The sequence below is a fragment of the Lepidothrix coronata genome, unplaced genomic scaffold (genome assembly GCF_001604755.1).
Source record: "Lepidothrix coronata isolate B3197 unplaced genomic scaffold, Lepidothrix_coronata-1.0 Scaffold23, whole genome shotgun sequence".
Lineage (NCBI taxonomy): Eukaryota > Metazoa > Chordata > Aves > Passeriformes > Pipridae > Lepidothrix > Lepidothrix coronata.
The window spans coordinates 2,917,712-2,941,591 of record NW_016690203.1 but is presented as its reverse complement, the minus strand read 5'-3'; the positions used below and the strand labels follow the sequence as shown (position 1 = coordinate 2,941,591).

Below are 23,880 nucleotides of genomic sequence, written 5' to 3'. Positions count from 1 at the left end.
GAACAGAGTTAGGGAAACAACATGACAAATGTAAGATTACTGTTAAAATGTTTGAAACCCTGAAATTGTTTTGCTAGCACTGTGATAAACCCAGCTTAGAATAAGCATTATGAATTTTTTTGATGGAGCATCAAATTTACCTATTTTTGTCCTCATACATTGGACTGAATTACGGGTACACTTGGCACACGTAGCTTTGACGAGAACTGTCATAGGTAAAGCTCTCCAAGAATTTCAAAAGCACCTCATTAACACTGAAGTGATCTAGTTAACTGTACCTACATTATATACACCTCTAAAAACTGATGCCACAAAACCACAATTAGGGGCATATTTTTAAAGACCTGCTATACTCAAACAGGAAGGCAGTCCAAATAGTAAAATTGCTAAAGGTTTGGCAGCTCCTGAAATCCTACCTTCATGCTTACTGAGGCAAAGGCAGACTGTCAATTTATTCCCCTGTCTTGGAATCACCAGGAACAGGTTTAGATAGCCGCAACTTCACTACAAACAGAATCTCTTCAAACTGACCTACTGCTGTAAGCAGCACATAGTAGCCAGCAGAAGTGGGACAGGTAAGCACAAATACATCAACAAGACATCTGAGGAGCACTAAACTAGGTTTATCAGGATTTACATTTCCCAGGAATCCACCATTCAGCGTGAGAGTTTCTTTACTGTCTCTGTAAAAGATTGGTGCTGGCAGCACTAAAAATGGTGCCTGGTTTTTTATACTGACTGTTTTCCAAGAATTTCCTCCATTTCCACCATGCCACTCCATGTTATGTAGCCTTCTTGAGCTTACAGCACCGTGTGCAAGTCTGACAAGCTATTCTGTCAGATCCAGTTTGTGCATTTTCACCTGCCTGAATGTTCCCATGGAGGTCTGAAGTCACTCAACAACCCAACTCATCTCCATTGTTCTGGCACTTCAATCAGTAACACTCAAAAATGCCTGAGAATGTCCTGGGCTCCTCTGAACATGTGAAAAACATGCAGACATGCAATATACTAGGAATTAGGGTGAAAAATTTCATTTCTCCTTAGCTTTCCAGCCACTAAGCATTTCAGTTGCAGCCAATTCCAATAGGAATTGTTTATCTGAGACTCTTGATGGGCTTTGACAATCGTAGACAGAAGGAAAGAGCATATGCCTGTGCACATTAATATATATCTGGAGGAAACACGGTATCCCTCCTGAGTCACATACTGAAATATGGGGATATGGGAAGAATTAGGCACCTTCTTACATAGGTCCAGGCTAGGAGCCCTGCAAATCTAGTAAAACATTTTACTTGTTAGAGACTTGTCATTGTCTGTATTTTTTTGGGGAGCATTAATCAAATAAGAAAAAAGACCCTAAATTGTCCCATTTCAAAGCTAGAAGCTGAAAAGAGAAACCTACTACTGTCATCTGCTTCCTTGCTTTTACTTCTACTCAGGGTCATTCAATCCACAAATTCAATTCAAAAGTAATATAAAATATGCATATGTTTACATAACCAAGGCTGAAAATGTTCTACAAATGGCAAGCATGGGAATGGTTTCTAAATTATATAGCAAAACCAACAAATTAAAATAAAACATGGTTAGTAAGAAATAGAACATATAACATTTTATGCCTCTCCAACTTGTTCCAGCTTACTGAGTTACAGAGTAACTTTTATTTATGTTCTTCTCTCTCTGTATATCTCTATCTCTATATATTACACTTGAATAAGCAGCTCTGGATGGTTCACTCCCTAAGTTAAGTCTTTACATGTTTCTTAATACACTTAAACTCATAGAACAGTTGCTGACATCAATTCACAGCTAGCACATGCTGCCAAAATATAATTTATGAGCCACATATCATCAGTTCATGGATTTTGACTAGGTTTTTAAAACTAGAAAGAGGAAAGTAAGAATGAATGCATGCAAGTATGTGTAAGCATACAATAATCACATCTATTCATGCTTGTTTCTCTTCCTGCCATCTAGATTCTTTGTTCCTCATTTATATTGTCTGCCACCTACTTTTTATCTTCAAGCACTAAGCACAGGTTCACTTCAAATTAGGAATCAGTTTGACAATTAAAAGACACAGACTGAAAGAACAACGCACTTTGGGGCAAAATTTATGCTTTTGTTTACAATGCCAGTGTTACCCAGCCTCACGGATTTAATAGGAAATACCTAGACATAGCCACACGCAGAATTTGACCCGAGATATTTGAAGTAAAGATGTAAAGCAAAGTACAACCTGATCTTATGTAAGAAAAAGTCAATTGTTATTTGCTGCTTTGTGTTATCCAGGTGACATTGGTGCTAACTAATTAAAAAAAAATGGGAAAGATCACACTGCAAAATAAAATGAAGTGAAATCTTCGCCTAGTACTGCTCTGTGGCTAGCATGACTTTAAGGCAATTTGTGCTTTGTTTATCCTCTCCTTGCCTGCCCACTGGGCTGCAGGACAGAAGACAAGCTGAGAAAATACTGTGAGCCAAGGATCTGGCCTAGATGCCTGCTTGAGATACCCAAAGGCAAGCATAGCTTTGGATGAGGCCCTGCTGGTTGTCTCTTACAGTTTCTTCACTGTGGGAGTTATTCTCTGGGCAGATCCAGGACTTCTGTAGGCATTTTACCTGATGCAAAAGGGCTGAAATGCAAGTAGTGAATCATGCCACATCTCTTGTGTGTGCTCTGTTCCTACCATGGGTAAGGTTGTCTTCTGCTGTCAATTCCTGCAGTGAATATGATACTGTCAACATCTGTCTGGGACACCTCTGGCAGGAAGAACTGGAGACTCAGCTTGCATTGTATCGAAGAAGCTGCTATCTGACTTAAGGATTTTCCCATGATATGGAAAAACGAAACAAAATTCTCCAGAGGTACACTCTGAGAAATCTCAAAGAAGACAGTATTGAAAGAAGAGAAAGCAGCTCAGGTTTTAGTAAAATGCAGTGGGCCATTGGCTGGAGAGGATATCCTATGGCACAAAAATGATCGCAGGCAAATGGTAAGAAGGCACAGGTCAGTGTGTTCACGTCAGCTCAGAATTAGTTCCAATTTTTTAAAATCTTGTCAACTGCGTAATTTATATTTCCTAGCCTAATACTTAGTGAAATTTAATTAAAGTGGTGGTTGGATTTAAGCATTCCACCATAGTATTACCTACCTACTCAGTACAGCACTGCTCTCATCACAGACATACTGATTGTGGTTTACCCAGCAGTTGCTGCTTCTCCACAGAGGTCTGATTGGTCCCATGGTGATCATGCTCCTCCTGATTTCCAGCTGTTACATTTCATTAAGAGACAACTCAAATTGCCTCAGTGGTTTCCTCATATTACTTTTCCACATAAGCAGTTGGTTCAATTATCATGGGGATGCCAAGGAGTCAGGAACAGGATGAGAGGGTGGCTCATGAGACTCTCTTCTTACACAGGGGTAGTCCCACTTCAAAAGACTTTGGGAAACACTCGCACGAGCAACTAGCAAATGAAAATTACTAAAGATATCCTGGAGACTAATGGGACCAATGCATTTACATTATTCAAGCAAAACGAAACAGGAAAAATTAAGCAAATGATGACCCAGAAATCAGCATTTTGTAAACAATTTCCTGTTTGTTATTCATCAACATAATTTTGTTTCACAGTTATCTCCTCTAATAAATGCATGGATATTTTTTCTGTTCTTCTTTCCTTGAGAGCATTACTTAAAATGGTCTTCTCACTAACAAAAGTGACCTAGATATCCAGTAAAAAGCCTCCTGCCTTCAGTACATTTTTATATAGGGTCAGGCCTGTTGTCATTGAAGGTGATGAGAATTTACAACTGAGTTTAAAAGACAAAAAAGTGCCCTACATCATCTGCTGTAGGGAAGCAATGTAGTGAGCTCAAACACGTGTATAGATTCCAGGCGAAAAAAGTAGGACATGAGCATATATACATAAAGGTTTTACAGAACTAGCAGATGTTAGATGAATAGGGAGACTCTACCCTACTTGCTACAAATCAACTATAATATGGATCTAGGGCTCCTGAATATTAGTCCTCTTTTTATCCAGCTTCTCTGCAGCACAAGAGGCATCATTAGACCAGCAGCAGAAGTACTTTGCTTAGCCCATACCTTGCCACATGTGCTTGAAATAGCTATTGCTTTGTTCATCTTAACCTACAGGGAGTTTCAGACCAAGGATGCACACCAATTTATTCATAATATGCATACTGGTACCATGGTTGCTCTGGCACTGGCTAAGAGAAAGCCCTGCTCTTCTGCGGATACTGCTGGGTTTATTAGATAGTGCAATCCTCAAAGCCTGTCTTCTGTTTCTCCCATTTATCTGTGCAGTGAACTATGATTTCGCATATTTTCAATTAGCACAGAAGGGGAGCGTCTCAGCTCTCTTCCCCCGCGGCTTTTCTATCCTGTGTATTTGCAATGTTCAGTTTTATAGTCTTCTCTTCTAAGGATGCAAGGAAAGAAAACAGACCAATATAACTCATACTGCAGCGTGGGGCAACAAGGGCACTCAAATATACATAGTATTTCCTGGATGAAACCATGTTGCCAAGACAACAGATATCACACATAAAAGTCACTCTCTCCCTCAGGGCATATAATTTCACATATACGTTCTGAGGATCCTGGTCAAGTACAACTTCTTTCTCTCAGTGGTCATTTTGATGATCAGGACCCAAGGAGAAAGATGTCATGACTATTCTGAAGAGCTCAGAGCCAGCTCAATTCAGCAAATGAACCAGTGCCAGAAGACAAAGAAGAAATTGCAAAATAGCTATGTCTTCACCAGCAGCAGGGGGTCTGGTCCTCTGGAAACCAATGTTCAGGTGTCAGCACATGGGATCACAGATGGGATGCTGTTAATTGTTTCTGACTGATGGGAGGTAGTGGTGGGGGGCTCACTCACGACCCTCTGCAAGAGGAACTCAGCTAACTCCCTCTTAACAGATGCAAGCATACCAACTAAAATGTTCTGACCAAAATGTGAATAAGCATTAATTTTGTTAATTCAGGGGCAGCAATTCATGCTTCAGCTGCCTGCATTCAGAAGGTGCGACATTATGAATGACACAGCTGAGGCTTGGCTTGATCTAAGTGCAGTCACTCAAATGAGGGCAGCTGAGTTAAGCCAGTCTCACAACCCTTGCAGTGAAATCAGAAAATGGACTAATCTGCTAGACTAACAAACAGAGGGATTTTGATTGGTTTTGTCAGCTTCTTGCAGTGCATTTTAGCCTGCAGGAATGTTGTCTGCACATTATTGCCAGAAATACCACAGCGTCACTGGCCTCTCATTTCAGCACAATGCCTTTGCAGATTCAGATGCAAAAAGTCAACATCAATATTTAGAGGTAGCCATTCCAAACTGGAAGCTTTCTGGGGCGTAAACATCACATCTAAATAAAAGATAAGAGTATGGACTTGGTTAGTACAAAGGATGAGTACATGTGCTAGAGCTCCTGCATTGGTGCTGCCAACAGCAGTTCCATGTTATGGAGATCAACAGTGGATTCCTGACCGACTGTAGGGTCAGTTTAGATCTATTACTAATTAAGAGTAGCTGTCACTGATTTAATTATTTTAATTTATAAATCAATATACATGAATTTTCTGTAATAATCTTCCCACAACATTTCTACATTTGTTTGTCTGCAGAGAAGTGCCCCATCTCTGCAAGGAGTCTTATCCAAACCCCACAAATACCTGGAGAGTGGCATTCACAGCCTGGCTCTTTTCAAAGCAAATGGAAGAGTGAGGACACACAAAGATTTTCCACCGATCATAAAACCCCAAATTATTTCCATAAGCAAGTTCTCAGAATTGCCCTGTTCTGATCCTTGCCTTCCCTACCTCCTTGAAGTACATTTGATGAGACATGTTCCAGACATTCTGCAGTTAGCACTGAGGTTGTAAAAGGATGTCATGTGTGTTGCCACTCTTCCAAACTCATTGCCCTGTCTAAAACCAGAACAGCCACTAGCTGGTGAGAAAAAATGCTACCACTCAGGCATATGTAAACTGTAGCCCAAATGCCATCTGAATATTTCTCTCACAGACAATTACATCTTTTTTTAAGTGATGTTTAATCTACCTGTAGCATATTTTCTTATTAGATATGAAATTGGGAGGAATGCTACTTTAACTAAATACGGACTTGATTCCATGCCCACAAAAACCAGAGAGAATCAAATGATCATTTTTATGGGGCTTTTGATCAGGTCCATAAAGCATATAGTCTATTAAAAGTACATGTACAGTTTTGAAAATAGAAGTGCCAGCACGAAAAGTGTAAATGCAGTACTGATTCTTGATGATAGTGATAGACAATTCATAGGCTTCAAAGTGTCTTGAGGCAGAACTTAACCATAAAAGGCTGCAAGGGTGCGTTTTGAGTGTTTGGGCACACTTTGGAAACATCTTGGCCTCTAGACATTATTGTTTATTACTGCAAAGAGCTGAGCACCCCCTGAGTCCCATGGTCTTCTTTTGGGAACAAAGCACCTCAGAAGGGAGATTGTGCAGCTGGCAGTAGCCTTTGTGGCCAGTCTATATGAGCAAAGGCTTTTGGCATTCAGCAACTGCCTGCCAGGCACTCTGTGCCCAGTGAGGACAAGGGGAGAGCTCATCACCTACAGCAGGAAGAAAATCAAATTCATTGTCAACCATTTTCAGCACAAATGTATGTCATTGCCTTCAGGCAGAAACATGCCTGGACATTCTTTGGACCTTCCTCAGAGTACAGCTGTTGGCCCCATGCTACTTTTAACTAAGGAATAAATGAAGAGCACATGGAGATCACGAGCTCCCTGCAAAACAGAGGGAGGTGAGCAGTTGGTGTTTTCAGGTTCAAGTGGTAGCTGGTGGCAAACAAATTCCCCAATAACTTTTCTTTTAAAAATGGGCTGTTGGTTAAGTTGAAAAAGTATAATTCACCATAGAAAAAGGATGGCTTTTACTGCCTGTTTTGATAAACAGAATTGTTTGCGATTGCCTGATTAACTTGGAGAGGTGCATATAGAACTCTGAGGATATAAAAGCCCAATAGTGTTAATTACCAAATTAAAATCTTTTTAAGAGGAACTAAGCTCTATCCTTCAAAAATCTACATGGACATATTCACCTGCAAAATAAGACACCAAGATACTGCATTTTTCAACCTAGAAACATACACCTGCTACTCCAGCAAGAAAAAAGAAATAGAGAGTGATGGTCAGCATCATGAATCTATTCCACCACTACTTTTACCTAAAAGCATGGGATATCCTGTAGATAATAAGCAACTCAGATGCAGTCAACAACAGATAGTATTATGTCTTCAGCTTTTACAAACAAACAGAAATGAAAATAAGTTTTATTTTTAACTACTTCTTTATACAGACCATACCACAGAACTGAAACATTCATCTGAAAGTGTATCAATAAAGCACACTATGAATATTCAGAAAATCCATAAGTTTCTTCCACTCGTGAGTTTAACTTTTAACAAGGATGTGTATTTTTCCCCATGCTTTTGTTTTTCAAGACTTTCTTCTATGTTTTAATAATCTTCTTTATTACTGAAATCCGAGATTCTCTCTGAAATACTTGACTTGGTGAGCTGCAGTTCTGAAGAAACCCCACACATGGACAGACCAAAAGGCCTGGTGAAATTGCAATTAGGTCCTGAAATACTTAGGAGTCCAATAATCTATAGGTGTTTTTTGCAACAAGACTGGGATGGGTTAGCACCAGAATCTGGAAGAGAGCACAACAGCTTTCTCTCTTCAATAAATGCTCTAATTACCACCTTGGACTTCCTTCCACCCAGTTCCTCAGGCAGTCTAAGTAGCCAAGTGCAGCTTTCACCAAACAGAGCCTCTAGAACCCACCTCTTGTGGCAGCTCAGGCACTTATCTGATCTACCTTTTCCTGCACAGTAGCTCCCATATCTACTTACATGGGTGCTCAGGAAAAGCCATCTAAATTAAGTAATTCAAGAAGGATCACCAATGTCACATTAAACACTTGTGTGGGCACTTTAATTCAGAGCTGAGTTTACCTTAATGAGTTAAAATAAAATGAATGAGTTTATGAACTTCATAAACATCCACTCAAGGGTTTATGATATCATAACTAATCTGCTTCATATTTAAGGTTGAAATAATTCAAGTTATAATGTATAAACTAGCCCTAGAATAAACAAGACTTAGACCAAGATTTCTAAGAAACTGTTCTTTGTCAAGCTATCTTTGATTTCCAATTCATAACCTGTTTTTTTCCTATTACGTCTCTGTACACAGGGCAATTCAGTTTCTCTTTCTAGCAACTATTTACTATTCCTCAACATACCCCAGCATCCCTGGAAAGAGCTCATGAAGCTAATGGTTTTGCCTGGGTGACTGCCATCCATGTTTCAGATCCCCACGGAGCTGAAATTCTTATCTCAGTTGCCAATACCCTATACATCTAGCTGTATGTGCCTTTTAAATGCAATTCATGGACATGGAAATAAAGGGCAGCTACTGTGAATAAAAAATCCCATCGGATTAGACTCATTGGGCTGCATGCTCACATTACTGTAACAATCCATTTCCCAATCACAACATGGGTCAGAGGCCACAGCAGGATTCATCTGAGGTACCTTCATGCTTGCCTTGGGGATTCCTGCTTCACTTCCCCCCTGTGGGAAACACTGAGAGCAAAATAGTATTCCAGGAATAAAACTTCCTCAAAAGCACTTCTGAATGAAGACATCTAACAAATTTCTCTTTCAGCAACTATTTGGTGGCAGCAGCATCTAAAAGGAGGTTTTCCTCTCCATTTTTCTCAGAGGGAGAGGACCACCCTGACCTCTGATCAAAGTGCAGGGAAACCAGTGGAGTAACTGAGCAATTTCCCCAGCTGAAGCCCCGGGTCTCTCTGGTGCCACCAGTGGACTACACTGGGTCTCAAGACTTGCATGTGCACCACAGATACTACTGACAGATGACAAATTTGTATGTCTCTATTCAATGGCTGTTGCTTTGGTGGAATAACCAAAATGACCCAAGGTATGGTTACACTTGATGATATTAAATGTCTTTTCTAACATAAACGATCCTACAGTTCTATGAATTGCTTAAAAGCAGGATGCTGGGACCAGCCGACATCCTAACAGAAAGGACCTGCAGCTTTTTTGTGCCACTAGTATAACCTGGTGCTACAGCTGCCCACTATCACTCAGTCTTTGTTCTCATCACAGATCAGTTGCCTCATGGCTTCATGTCACTGTGAAACGCTGCTGTTTTCTCCTGTGCCTTTGAAAAGGGCAGTGAAAATCGGAAGAACAAAAGCACACAGTCTGAGAAATACTAACTGATTTCCATCCTTCACATGCAATCTAAAAATAAGTCAGCTTCAATGCATTTTGTTGTTAAACGAAAGCATCCTAAAATAACCTGTAAGGACCCAGTCTGAGGAAGACACTATCTTCATGAGTCACAGCAATAGCAGCTGAGGCTATACAACTTTTTACACAAGAATGAGCTTTTTCCAAACACACTTGTTCTCCCTCGTCACAACCAGATATTTCATTATTGCTGATCTGTTGCTAAAACAGTTCTTAAAACATCTCCAATGAACATCGTTCTCTAATCCATATACCATGCAGAAGCTCATGCTATTAACAGCATCTGTTTTCAATCATCAAAATTTTTACATTTTCTAACAGATTAACTGTATTATTATATTATTTTAACATGAATGCATTGTTAGAATTATGTTGCAGCATTACAGTTTGGGTGGCCTCATATAATCTTCACACAGCAGCTGGAAATGTAATTAGCATAAAAACCAAACAGCCTCATTAAACATCCCTTTCCTGTAAGAAGGGACACATTTAAAGGCCTCGTTTCACACGTTCCATTACAGCTGGCACAGGGCTGGAACAATCCCCAAAGGCATTTTTCAGTCCAGCTAAGCAAAGCTCTCTTAAACATTGGAAATGTTCTGCAGCAGATCTCAGGAAGACACAACAATACTGCTCTGCAGTAGAATACATGCTCCCAGAAGAGTGATTATACCCCCCATTTTTGAACTAGGAGCTTCCAGTTGGCAATTTAAGTATAAAAATAGACAACTGCTTTCATTGCCTTCTTTGTACAAATCAGATCTGCAACTTCCGAATGCATTTGAATTCTTTTCATCTCCTTAAAATGACAAATCTCAAAACACTGATAATTTATGATTCCAGCTATAAAGACGAAAACATTTTTCTTTGCCACCACTTTCCCTTGCTAGGAAGTGCCTTCTGCTACCCTAAGCTTTGGGCTGTTTATCCAGTTGTAAAGCTGAAAATAACCACTGACTAAGAATCTCTGTGTATCTTTGGTTCTACAGCAGTAAGCAGACAGACAGGTTAGTTTTGCTCCCTCTACAGAACGGCAAAACCGTTGCCTACAGTTTTGTATGAATTGTGGTACATTTTTCTGGCCAGTTTCTCAGAAGACATTAAGAAAATGTCAGTGCATGCAAAGAAAAGTTATGTGCACTCCTAGGATATTTTTTTTCACTTCCAAAATTCAGAATACATCCAGTGTGCAGTTTTGGACCAACGCAAAAAAAACCCAACCTGAAAATGGGTTTTAATTTTCATTCAGTCCTTGAACACAAGCAGTGTAATATTTCAGCAGGCCTAAAATACAAATGTTCTGTTGTCTATCAGGCCATTTTATATTTGAAATTAAAATTTTTAACTATACTTAATAATATCTAGTTCAAATTTCAAAGAGAAATCTAGATTTGAATAAAAGCTCTTCTAAGATTCATCTAGAAAACACTGAAATACAATAAGCTTATTTTTTGAAATTTCCTTCAGATAAAAATATTTGCTTCATTTAATGTGCTTTTGTGAACAGCCCAAGTTCCTGCAAAATGGCATTTTTCTTCAGTGAATGATATTTTGCACTTCTTGCAAAAAAATCAGAAAACAGTGAACAAACTTACTAACTCTGAAAAGTGGTTGTACTGCTGGTTTTTAACAAAACCAAAGCTCCTTTTTGCAAGTTTGGACTAAGTTTTACACCAGTGCCATTTTTCTCTGTTCTCCCAAAATCTTGGAAATGATTAGTGATTTTCGGCAACGTGTTAATGTTCTGTGAGCTGCTTCAGCACAGCAAAAATACCTGGCTGGGACCAGTGTCTGTATCACCTGCTCACTGTCTCACATCAAAAGGGTCATTGGGGTTTTAACACAGAAGTATTAACAGGTTTTGTCATGAAAGAGAATGTGAAGGACTTTGGGGTCTTTCAGGCTTCAGGGTAACTTCAGACCCAGCCAGCCTGCAAGGGAGACTCCACTCTCTTTCTCAAAGCTGATTCAGAATTACATTTCCAAGTCATCAGAATAAGGAAGAAACCCCATAATCAGTTCTGTTCTCCATACTTAAACCTAGAGACAGTCTGGCCCGAAAGTATAAGAAGAATTATAACTGAAATATTAATACCTTTCACATGGAATCACAGTAGATATTAAATAAAATTCAGAAGAACAGAACGGGACCATAAAATGCTTTAAAACATGGTTATCCTTGTTAGCCAACAATCCAAACAAAACCACCCTTTTCTCACTGAAAATAGGACTTTTGCAGATAGATTTCAATAACCTGGTACTTGGAAAAACCAACCAAAATCTCTCAACCCATAGACTATCTCCTCAGAAGTACAGGCAGAGGTGAGGGCAGGCATGTTTGCAGGCAGCGCTTCTCCTTTGTTTTCCCAGGCAGAAGTCTTTCCAAAATAGCATGACTAGTTTAATAGCCTGAGAGTTTTGCCTGAGAGTTTTACATGAGAAAACACAAGAGGCAGTCACTGGCAAAGCAGAAGGTTTAAGAGAAGCCCTGACAACACATAATTGAATTTCTCCTGATTGGAATATTCTGGAAAGAAAAGTTCAAAATATTTACCTGTTGTAGTTAGAAGTAATAGGCAGTAGGAATAAAATGATCTGGGTATGGTTTATCAATAGCAGTTCTTCTAATTGAACAGATTTACCACATTTTGTTTTCTTCTTGTTATTCATCAGAAACATTGAAAGTCCTTGCCTGTAAGTGTTTCCAATTTAAGCAATCCCTCTGCTGACTGGGAAACTTCACTTACATAAACACATTGACATATGATTTTTTATAGAGCATTTTTTAAAAAAAATCTGGTTGGAAAAAACAAAGCACCAAGACTTAGCAAGTGGAAAAAAATAGCATTTGAACACAAAATGAATGTCTGTTTTAATGTAGTGAGTGAGGGGAGTGAGGCAGCTAAAAGTTGCCTGAGTGGATTTTGTTTTGGCACATGATTATCTTTAAATGGCTTGAATGAGAGTGAAAGCAAATGGAAGAGCATATTATACCCTTCCTGAAAAGCAAACTGAAAAAACTCAGATGCTCCTTTTTTTTGGCATTGTCTACATTATTGGGCTTAAATCTTTAGATCCAGCACACAGACCTCAGCCATTCCTGTCTAACAGACTAACTGCTAGCAAGAGAAGATTGTCATCCACTGTACTTATAACTATTAAAAGAGTCTTAAGGCCCTTTGGCAGCTGATCAACCCACGAATCTGCCCTGATAGTCCTACTCCCCCAACCCAATGTCTCCCAACCCCACTGATGATGCCTGGTTTGTCTTTTGGCTCTTTTGATATCCTGGGTCTACTTCAGCCCCAGTCTTCACTGCTTCCAACTGCCCAGTCCTACACCTTGAGACAGGTTCTAGGACACCAACCTCTACAATTAAGCAAATTAAACTTTAAATTAGGTAGGAACAGGTCTTCCCTGTTCTCAGGAAAGCACCCCAAGCATGATGCTAGGAAGTAAGAGTCATGTCTTTCTTTGGTCACAGAACAGGACATGGCTCACTAGCTCACCCATAGGTTTTGGGGATGGGAGCTGTGGCACCAGAGGACTGATCTGAGATCGCTGCCTTGTGGAAGAAGTTGTAAGTATTTATAGGAGGGCAATCTGCGACACAAATGAAAGGTTTCAAAGTACCTAGGAGGAAGGGTTGAATTCAAAAGATTCCATTTTCTCTCTTTAGTATTACTGATTGTCTCAGACAACCATTTACTTGGCAACAGAGCTGCTGTGGAGCTTTCTTCTGACACAGGTCTTTCTTTGCTCATAACACAGGGTGCCAATGTACCTTACCCAAACATAGATTAATGCCTTGCCTCTCGTACTTACAGATGAACTTTCTCCACATCCCTTTATTTTTCACCATCTCCTGCTTTCTCATTCCAACCAGTTTTTTTCAAGTACAAGCTACAATGCTTCCTCCTCCTTTTTGCCAGAGTACTGCAATTCAGTGAGCAAGGATGGGGGAAGACGGATGCACCAATTCTTTAAAATAAAGGTCACCAGAAAGGGGAAATGACAAAACAAGACATTTTTCTCTATTCAAACTCCTGCAAGCAGCTGAAATACTTTATTTTTTCTGAAAAGTTGCAAACAGTTGGCTTTTGATAGAAGCAGTGACAAAAAAACCTACGATCATATTTCAAGTAAGTGCGGAATTTATTTTCCCTCAAGCTTTTTTATTTCAGAAGCACTTCCTTCTCCAAAACATCGGTGGGAAATGACATTTCACCAGCATGTCTATGGCACTCCAGCAAAACACATCCAGGAATATTTTTCAAGTTCACAACAAGGTGAGCAGAACAAGATCAAGGTATTAAAAGAAAAAATGACAAAGGTCTGGCAGAGGAGACAGTAAGCTTCCTCTCTTGCTATCTGCTTTGCTCGTTCCCAGAGAGCCCAGTGTGGCTTTAAAAACCTCATGGAGCCTGCTGGAGCCATCCCAGCTGCATCCAGCCATGGAAATGTGCTTGAAAAAAAACCCCTCTCTCTGTTTCTTCCTGGCTTCTTCTAACATAAGTGAGACTGCTCCTTATCAGAAACCATCCTATAATCTTGCCATTTAGAAGTTTGGCAAGGGGGCCTCAGCCCTCCAGGGAAATAAAGGTTTCCACACTTTCTATGCAAGATGAAATTTCAGGTGAGTTAAAAAAACATGGACCATATTTTTGACTATAGCATGAGTAAAACTGTGGTTGAGTTTGATTTCTTTTTCTAACTCTGCGTATATAGAACTTCACTATCAGAAGCGTTTATATTGTACTGTAGGAGTTTCTTTATCCATCAAAGAACTTTCAATGGGACCTTCTGTGATAAAATGATTTGCAATTCTGACAGTGAAAAACACTCTGTGCTGCAGAGACCTTAACTTCTGTCCAGTAGTAGAATTACTGTGAGAATTAACTTGTTTCTGTTCCTGCTGTGGTACGCTGGCTTCCCTCTCAGACTGTAATCTCCCTTCCCGTTTGCTCTGAGATTGAGCCTGTCCACAGCTGGGCCCATCTGTCACTCACAGTGCATATCCTTTACAACCTCCTTAACACACCACCTTCCAGCAGAAGAGGTCGCTCAGATCAAACCCCAGATGTAGGCTCATCTGCTGCTCACCATCTGCAACAACAGACCACCCCACAGTGCAATCTTTTCTACCTGCTCTGGCTGCTCTACAAAATACCTAATGATGATGCTCACAGACAGACCAACTGCAAGGCAAAAACATCAGATGTCTGCATCAAAACCTGTGACTTTTAACTTCACGACTAAGTTAGCACCAAGGCAATGTCAGACTTTGGACCCTTCTGCATAGTCACTACAGGGATATCAAAACCAACGTAACCTATAAACATATAAATGCTATGAAACACACGCATCCTTTTAACCTTCTGAGTGTCAGTGACAGTACAATAATGAAGATGGAGGATGAGGGACTTATTATACTCAAACATCACACTTGGAGTATTGATGTGTTGAAAGGAATTATATATAATAAGCATAACATTAAGGTCCTCAATCAATCAAATTTTGTATTTTCTGTCTCACTTTATGCAATGACCAAGTGTCAGAAAATAACTTTTCCTATTAACTTAAAGGGGTTTTTTTGCCAATTGACCGCTGAATTATATTTTAAAACATTCATTTCTGAATAAATAATCAGAGCTTTTAGTCTGATAAAGATATAGATACAAAATGTTAGCATTTGGAAATACCAAGAAAAAGGCAACCTTTCAACCTTAAATATCAGCCTGTCTCTCTCTTTCTTCCTGTTCTCTCCCAGAGAAAAACTCCCATTAATTTCAAAGGAAGTTGTCAGATAAGGCCGTGTGTTTTGTCCCTTACCACTTTCAGCATTAAAAATTATCAACTCTATTGTTGCAGCAAATAAGAGCCTAATAAAATATTTGTATTAGTATTATTTTTTGATAATTACTGATGTTCTACGCAGGTGGTAAAGCTTGGGTGCATGCCTGTAGGACACTAATAGGAATATTTTTTTTTCCAAGTGTCACATTTATCAGTGCACTAGAAGAAAATAAGCCTGTATTATGAAGTTTCATGCTGGCTCTCATTATGCCATCTCACAAGCTTGTCCTTTGATTTATTATAAAGATTAAATATATTTTCTCAGTGATATCAGAGGAATTAGACAAGAGGTCATGGAAATGCTGACAGAAAAATGTTAGTTTTGTGTGTGTAAAATCTTTTGTATGACACATCCAAGTTTCAACCAATGCTGCTTAATTGCTGGGGGGATGCTGGTGGATTCCTGTTCCCCAGGGTTGGGGATGACAGAAACTGTGGGGTCCCAGCTCTCGCACAGTCCAGAAGTCAATCTCTACCCCTGCCTTCTGCAGGGTGCTCAGCAAATTTCACATCCTTGTCGATTTTGCTGCAGTTAGTAGCAGGGGAGCTGACAGGAATACCAATTTTGCAGAGCAGCTGCAGGATACTGTTAACTTCCTAGAAATGGAAATTTTCCTAATAAAAAAAAGAAAGGTTTTGGATTCAACTAAGATCAAATCCAGTACTGCAACTGACAAATGTTCCTGCAGATCCAGCTTTTAAATTAGTTTTTCAAACACTGAGGTCCATCTTACTAGGGGAGGAGATACGCTGGCGTGTCTGGTAAAGCTTACTATTCCTCTGAGAAGAGAAAATTCATGTTTTAACTCGGGTTTTAATCACTATGTACTTTCCAAATATTTTGGTAATGGGGCAAATCTACGCAACAATTCTTGGGATGCCCACAGTAGACTATATAGGCATATTCAATCCATCTTCAAACTAATCAGTCTAACCACAGCTCAGCCTCACTTCCTGGAGCTGGATAAACCATAAAAATAAATAGTAGGCAGGCTTTGGCAACCTGTAGTACCTCCTGAACAGCCATGGTTATTCTATTAGCTGTAACTAACTAACCAACCCAGCATGCTGAAACCAGATTCAGAGTAAATGTCACCACAGTGTCCACATATCCCTGAGAGCTATGCGGTTTTCATGGAAATCCTGCTACACTGCACTACAGTTATGATTGAGACAGAACATGAAAGACAAGCCTTTTGTTCTGCAGAAACATGTAATTTTTGGTGACAATAGCTTCTCAGCTCTCAAGTCAAAAAATACAATTATCACGCACGAGTAATATAGTCATCTACTACAGTTCATGAGTTTTTGGCTGATGAATCAGAAAGCAGCCTAAACAGTACACAGTAAAGAACACCTTCGGATATAAACCTTAAAAACTCTTATTCTGCATTTAACCTCACGCAAGAATTCGCACTTAGTTCAATGAGACTTCTCGCCCAGTTATGACCCATTTTCAGGAGTACAGGCTTTGGGGTGCCAGAACGTACTGCCAAGTCCTGCCTGAAAGCTTCCACTGTGCAATACACAGGCACAAAGCAATTGGGCTGTAACTCAAGCTTCATCTGGCACTTGAAGGAGCAAGATACTTACTGCTTTCTTTCTAGTCCTAGTGAGAACAATAAGAAATCAGGAAAAAAAATCATGTTTTCTCACAGACGATCCAGGCTCAAGACTTGCAAAACCACATGTAGTAATTATTGGTCATTGTGCAAGAACGAAGAAAAGAAACCTTCCAAATAGATTACAAAGCTTCCACAATGTGCACCAGTGCCCAGATCTGGGATTCTTGCTTAGATCAATTTACAGTATAAAACCACATTTGTGCAGTTTTCTATATTTTTTTATTATTAAAAAGGGTCTTGCACAAGGAGTGCTATAAACTGATGGCAAAAGGAAGGGTCTGGCAGGAACTGAGATTTCTTTTTCTCAGAAAACAAGTGACATATCTTTCCTGCCCAATGGAACAAATAATTTCTGGTTACGCAAGTATCTCAACACAGTGTCAACTTCTTTGTCATGTATTTTTCTCGCTCCTCTATTAGCACCCACAGGAGTTTGAATGTGGCTAAATTGACCACTAGCATTATCTTTTCATACTGCTATTTTCTTTATTCATGATCGGCTAAATCAGTGTAACAAGATTTCTTATGAGTTATGCTCTAGCTCTAGTAGCAGAACCTGAATATACAGCTTTGGTGAGCTGCTGCTTTAATTGTAGTGCACTCAAGGTGTTGTTCAGGGTTTTTTTAAAGAAATAGTTTGTAACAAAGTTAAAATTCTCTTATAATCTGATAAATCTCTCCAAGCCAAGTTTCAACAGTTTAAAAATATATAAATTTAGACTGTATTACACATTTTTAGTCTTGTAGAGCAAGAAGCTCCAGATTAACAAACCGACCCCAACGCAACTATTACCTGCTGAAGTGTGCTTAAATTTTTCGCTCTTCTTCTTCCTCCATTTCCATGGCTTAAAAAGTCTCCCGAGAGTGGCAAATTTGCTTCTTCTTCTGATCGGAGGTGTGTGAGTCCCAGGTACTAGAGAATCTGAACGCATTGCAGCCAGTCTTTCCACTTCCTCAGCTGTAGTTTCAGCAAGACAAAGAGAAAAGAAAATGAAAGGGGAAAAATTAAATAATTGCTTTAATAAATTATCAGAGAACCACACAGATGGCTAAAGTTTTCCATAGTCACAGAGGACAGTAACAAAGGGAAAAAATCATAGTCCTTATTATTTTAACATTTTCTTTTCTTTCAGTGGAATCCCTAATCTACTACAAAGAACAGTATTAACTATTAGATTCAACAGGAATATGGATTATTACAAATCTTTAACAAATTGTTCTACATTGCTCTAGACAGCTGGCAGTTCATCCATCAGCCATTCCTGGGGAAGTGTGACAGACACTGAGGAAGAGAAAGCTCAAACAAAGGATGCAATACTGCTTAAAAAAAAATTACAAGGTTGTTTGTTTGGTTGGTTTTTTTTTTTTTGCAATGGAAAGAGCCATTTCTGTCAACTAATATTTATCATGAGCAAGGACCCTGATAAGTAAAGACCCTTTGGTATCATTACTGTGTCCATTGAAATTAGCTTGGGTTATAAAAGGGGTTGCATTAGGAACTTCCTAGTGAGAGAAAGGGTGCTAAAAACTCACAGAATCATAGAATTGTTTAGGATGAAAAAGACCTCTAAGATCGTTGAGTCCAACCGTTAACCCAGTACTGCCAAGTCCACTCACATGCCACATCTAGACACCTTTTAAATCCCTCCAGAGATGGTGACTCCACCACTTCCCTGGCAGCCTGTTCCAATGCTTTACAACCCTTTTCACGAAGATGTTTGTCCTAATATCCAATCTAAAGTTCCCCTGGTGCCACTTGAGGCCATTTCCTCTGGTCCTGTCACTTGTTAACTGGGAGAAGAGACCAATCCCCACCTGGCTACAACCTCCTTTCTCCTCTCACATTTGCAATGAAAAATTTATGCTGATAGTTTCGGGAGATAACATCCCTGTGATTAGAGGCACAGAGAGACATAAGCCAGGACCACAGAGAAAACACCAACAGGGGGAAGCTATCAATAGTCTCTCTGTGCCACAGCTGTCAGGGATGCAATAAGTTCTCCCAGCCCTGAGCTGAAGGATGCATGCTCTCCCCCTAAAAAAAGCATCTGTGTAGTTCAGTCAGCATACAGGAGGCGGTTTTGTGTATGGGTTGTTGCTGGTTTTTTTTGATTTTTAAAGTAGTTATTAGCATTTGGTTTTTGGATTTTTTTAAGGGATACCATTTCCCAGGCTTGTGTTGTAATGCAACACTTCCAGTAAAACTGATTTTATTGGTTTGTACACACAGATTCATAAAGACAGGACACAGATTGTCACCTCTCCCACACTGAAGAGAGCAGCCCAGTGTTTCTATTTGGCTCTAGTATATTAAGTATTAATCTCAGCCATGAGTATGGGCTCAGGAACATTAGCAAGAACACTGCTTTCAAGAGGTGAGCACACCCACTCCACACTGACAGAATCATCAGAGATTTTGGCTGGAAAATTCTTATGTATCTCAATGGAAATTTTTCTGAGACTTTAAGTGAGCCAAATTTAGGTTGGTTTTCATGGGAACAGTCAAAGATGCATTTCTAACAAAAGGAGGTTTCATTATCAGAACTCCAACTGAAATACTATTCGAGTCCCTCAGGTTTTTGTAAGAAGGTTGGTTATTTTGTTATTGCTCTTTTGTTTGTTTTGAACATTGACAACACAATCCTTTTCCCTGTAAAATATCATGCTAGATACAGCTGCCTGTAACTTTCCAGATTAAAAAAAGCTAGCCAGCAAGATGGAAAGAGCCCAGCTGTTTCAGTGGAAACAGTTAAAAACTGCTATTCTTTGGGATAATGGAGAGGAAGACAGACATTTCTGAGAACATCTTTTTCCAATTTAAAGCAGAGGGAATAAAAGATAATCCGGCCAAAGCATTTAATTCTGTTCCAGCTCTTTGTGCCAGACTGCCTGGAGAAATACCTTCTTATCCAAAGAACCCATTACAAGGCTGTGTCCTGTACAGGGGCTGGGACATGCTGCATTAAGGTTGGGAATTGCCTGGTTATGCTGAACAAGCCATGAGAGTAAAAAGAAGAGGAAATCATAAATTTTCTTATGCTTTCTGATTTCACTAGAACCTTTGGGTTTTGAAGACCAGCATGGGGTACAGACCACTGCCCTCTATGTGTAGACCCAAAGGAACCACGTCTTTTCCCCCTCCTCCAGTTTTAAGATGCCTCTAGTTAAAGCACGTAAGATCCCGCTGTGTTCCACTGCTGTGATTTTTCAGAGATGCTGACAAAAGTAATAGCTGGTATCGTCTTTGCTGCCTTAGTTGGGGGATACAGGAAGCGGCCCATTGAGCAAACTGCACTACTGCTGCTCAATTAGGCTTCCTGCTAATAAACCCACAGCTGAAACATATTGAAATTCCTCGTTGCTCACCCTCTCACCTCTTCCCCATCACTGAGCCAAGATTTGTGCTACCCACGTGCCTTAGTTACTAAATCTCAGAGCTGCAACAACTCCTCTTTGATAGCTGGTCCTAACTAGTACTGCTGAGGCCATTCCCTGGAGAACTGACATCCCTTACGGATTATCTCCTTTTCCAATATACAACCCCCTCTGTCCCGCACCAGCTGAGCTCTCACTACCCCCAGGGAAGCTTTTCCCACTCACTGTAAATGAGTATGGATTCACAGTCAGGTAAAACTAACACTGGAGTCAAAAAGAATTTACCCAAAGGGTGGGTTCATCGAAAACCAAATGCAGTGTCAAAACCATTTCCATGTTTTCACTGCTCTTCTCTGAATTTCAGTATTGTCTCTCACACAAATCCGTGCCCTCAAAGTCCTGCAGTACTTGCTATCAGTCATGAACGTGGCCCTTCTCCTTCATCCTCTCCAAGCACACACAGACAGATCCAAGCTAACGCAAGTAAGAGCTCTTTTCCCCTCTTGTTCGCATTTCTCAGAAGGACATAATTTTTTTTCATGAGAAATACTCTTAAGAGCACTGCTAATTCAAAGCATAATAATCACTGGCTAGGAATAAACCACATTAGCATAAAGCCATGACAGTTTTAATACAGCAAGAATAAAAGCAGACCATGATGCAAGAAGTAAATGCCAGATTTCTGTGCTCTTCTTTGCTGCTGCATCTTTTGCTTGAGTTGGCTGGGTTTCTCTGCCTTTTTGGCTCCTAATGACTATTGACTGGCTGTGGGCTGCGACACCCACTGCTGACAGCAGGCTCCGTAGGCTGATTTCACACCTTTGCTGTTCCCAAAAAAGCTGGTACTTGCAGGAATGGAAAGTAACCCAAGCCTTTTTTTTTTTTTGCCTTCAAAGAGGAAAGCAGGCCCAGCCTGATTAGTCTGCTGAACTGGGAGAAGGAACTGCCATGTGCATTAGTGCCTGTAGTCACACTGCTGAGATCTCATCTTGAGGCCACGTGATGCTTATGGGTCACAGTTGCTGCTGATACTTGGTGCTATTGGGAACTTGTTCTGATTTTTTTCCAGGATCTTAGAGATCTTGATGAGACACAGAGAAATACTGGGACCTGAACTTAAGGCAAGGGGGTGATGCACTCCCCCTCCCACTTTCTTCTGTCCAAGCTGTCATTCTGGACTAACAATGGGGAAACTAAACCTGAGAGTTTTTCACAGGTTGTTTGGCTGTGAGACAGCTCTCAAGATTGTTGCTCTAGTTCTTAATACTCTTGAAGTTCACACAGACTTCATATAGGGCTTAAGCAAGACTTGGGGTTTTAATGAAAAAAACCACCACAAATCAAATGCAAAAGCATCCAAGTAATATAAAAGAAATTTCAGAAACATGTTTGAAACACACTATAAAGCAAAAGAGACCAGGCCATCTTGGGCCTGTTCTATATGTTCTTATGATTTTCCCACATCTTTCAGATGTCCAGTAAGAGGCATTGGGGTCACCTACTTTTTATATTTAAAAAGCATAGCAGGCCATCCCAAAGACAACATAACTTACTAAGTTTCCCTGGAGAACGACAGCCAGTTTTCTCATTTCCACCACTGGGAATCATTTCATCTATTAATGTTGCTGATATATAGTATATCCAATTCCCATTTTAGAAAAAAACCCACTCTTACTGCATTTGGGTACACAGAGCAATTTCATTGCTGAAGGCTGAAGCCCACCCATCCCACCTGTGATCTTCCGTATTACCTTCCTCACTGGTAATCACACTAAGTTCTCTCTCAGACCTTTCCTTAACACTTATTATTCTTAATCAGACACAAGATTATCTTAATAGGCAGTTTACTTCACAAAGTTAGATTTTAATCCTTCCTAGGAAGCACCAGTGGCTGCTTTGTGCTTTCTGTTATATTTGCACAAATCTATAGTAACAGGCTGAAAATTATCTTGGCCCTAAAGACACAATTAACTATTTAATTTAATAGTTAATTGTTAATTTAATGCCATTTTATTTAATGACAAAAACTTTATATAAATAAAACAAATCTAACAGAATACTCCTTATTGCCAATCAACATCTAACCATTCTGCAGACTAGTTTCCAACAAACTCCTGTTGCAAGGTTTCTTTTGAACTCTGCATCCCAAATACCCTTCATTTCAGACTACATGGACCTTATTCTAGCAGCTTTGTACAACACAACATGCAGATGCATTATGTGTCTTTTCGAAATGACAAGAAACCTGAACAACTAATTGCTGAGCAGTTATGTCTACTCTTTACCTGAACGTGAACACTTTCAATTAAAAGAACACCTTTTTTTCTTTCAGGAAAATGGTTTATCCTCTGCTCTTCTATTATCTTCTGTTCAGTTATTTCCCTTTAATTTCCCTTTGTACCTGGAATTAATTTTCATTAGCCCTGCCTTTACTATTTGAATTGCACATTTAAACTTTTCCTTACTTCTCAGAGGTCTGTTTTCCAATGAAAGACAAGGCATGGCACGCAGCAATCCAAATGCAGTCTTGCCAAACGAGGATGATTACCTCATTGGTTGACAACAGCTCCCACTGGATGTATGCATTTGCAGTGGCACTGGGTTGGCTTAGTGGGTTTATGAGCCATGAAGAGGCTGTCGGTAGCTTTTCTTTGCATGCTAATCAGCACTCATATTTTCCAAGCCCCTGCCAATTATTCCTGCTCCCCAGGTGTGTAGCACTTCGCATGGTATCCATAAACCAAGTCTCTCACCCTTTATACTTCCCTGTTTCAGAACAAGTATCACACTGTGGCACAGCTCTTCTCTCAGCTGAGATCTCTCTGTCTCAGTCTATTTATTTCTCTTGTTGGAATAGAAGTGCAAAGAATAGCTTAGGAAGTCCAATCCCTTTAGGACCCTGCTTTCGACTTATCCACATTTTGACGTAAAACATTAATTATTCATGCTGATTGCAATCTGAAAGCCATTTTTTTAACCTCTGCAAACTATACTGCACTCCATGCATCACTCTAAACACATCTTTATTGATATGAAATCTCTCAAAACACTATTTTCTGTGCTATAAGGTAATACGAAAGATTTTTACTTGCAACAAAAACACTTCATCAGGTTATGTCAACAATAGCTACATAATCTCTTCCTATAAATCCTGTAATTATAGAAAATAAGGAGTGTTAGATTTTGTTGATATCAACTGTTTTGTGTATCACTTATTGCTCTTATTACTCATAAGATTTTCCATCTCTTAAACATTTACTACATATAGATTCAAGGCTAAATCAAGTAAACAGTACTGAAGCTCATCACCATTGTGCATCTAGACACTGGAGCAGAACCCACAGGTCTGTCGTGGTCACCACAAACACACACACACACACACACACACTATCTGGAGACTGAGCAGCTCCAAAACAGGACTCAGAGAAGTCACTACAAGTGTAACACACATCCAAAAATCAACCAAGAGAAAAACAGGGCCAGCAAAAGCAGTATCACAGTATTTTTGGGGCTACAGGAAGACAGTTCCACAAGTACCAGGAGTTGCTCTAGCAAAAAACTTCAGCTTGAAAAGAAGGGATATTTTAACCTTCCTAAATGACAAACAGAGAGAAGATGCACAGTTTATGCTTTTAAGAAAGCAGAAGAA

The 23,880-nt window shown here is 39.7% G+C and overlaps 1 protein-coding gene across 1 annotated transcript in view; it reads right to left on the bottom strand.

The window, feature by feature from the left end:
* PHACTR1 (phosphatase and actin regulator 1) overlaps window positions 1-23,880 on the bottom strand; it is a 312,791-nt gene that overhangs the window by 108,110 nt on the left and 180,801 nt on the right. Inside the window, exon 5 of the mRNA XM_017808609.1 lies at window positions 17,650-17,814. Within this exon, the coding sequence (XP_017664098.1) occupies window positions 17,650-17,814 (165 nt within the window). The remainder of the gene's footprint in view (window positions 1-17,649; window positions 17,815-23,880) is intronic.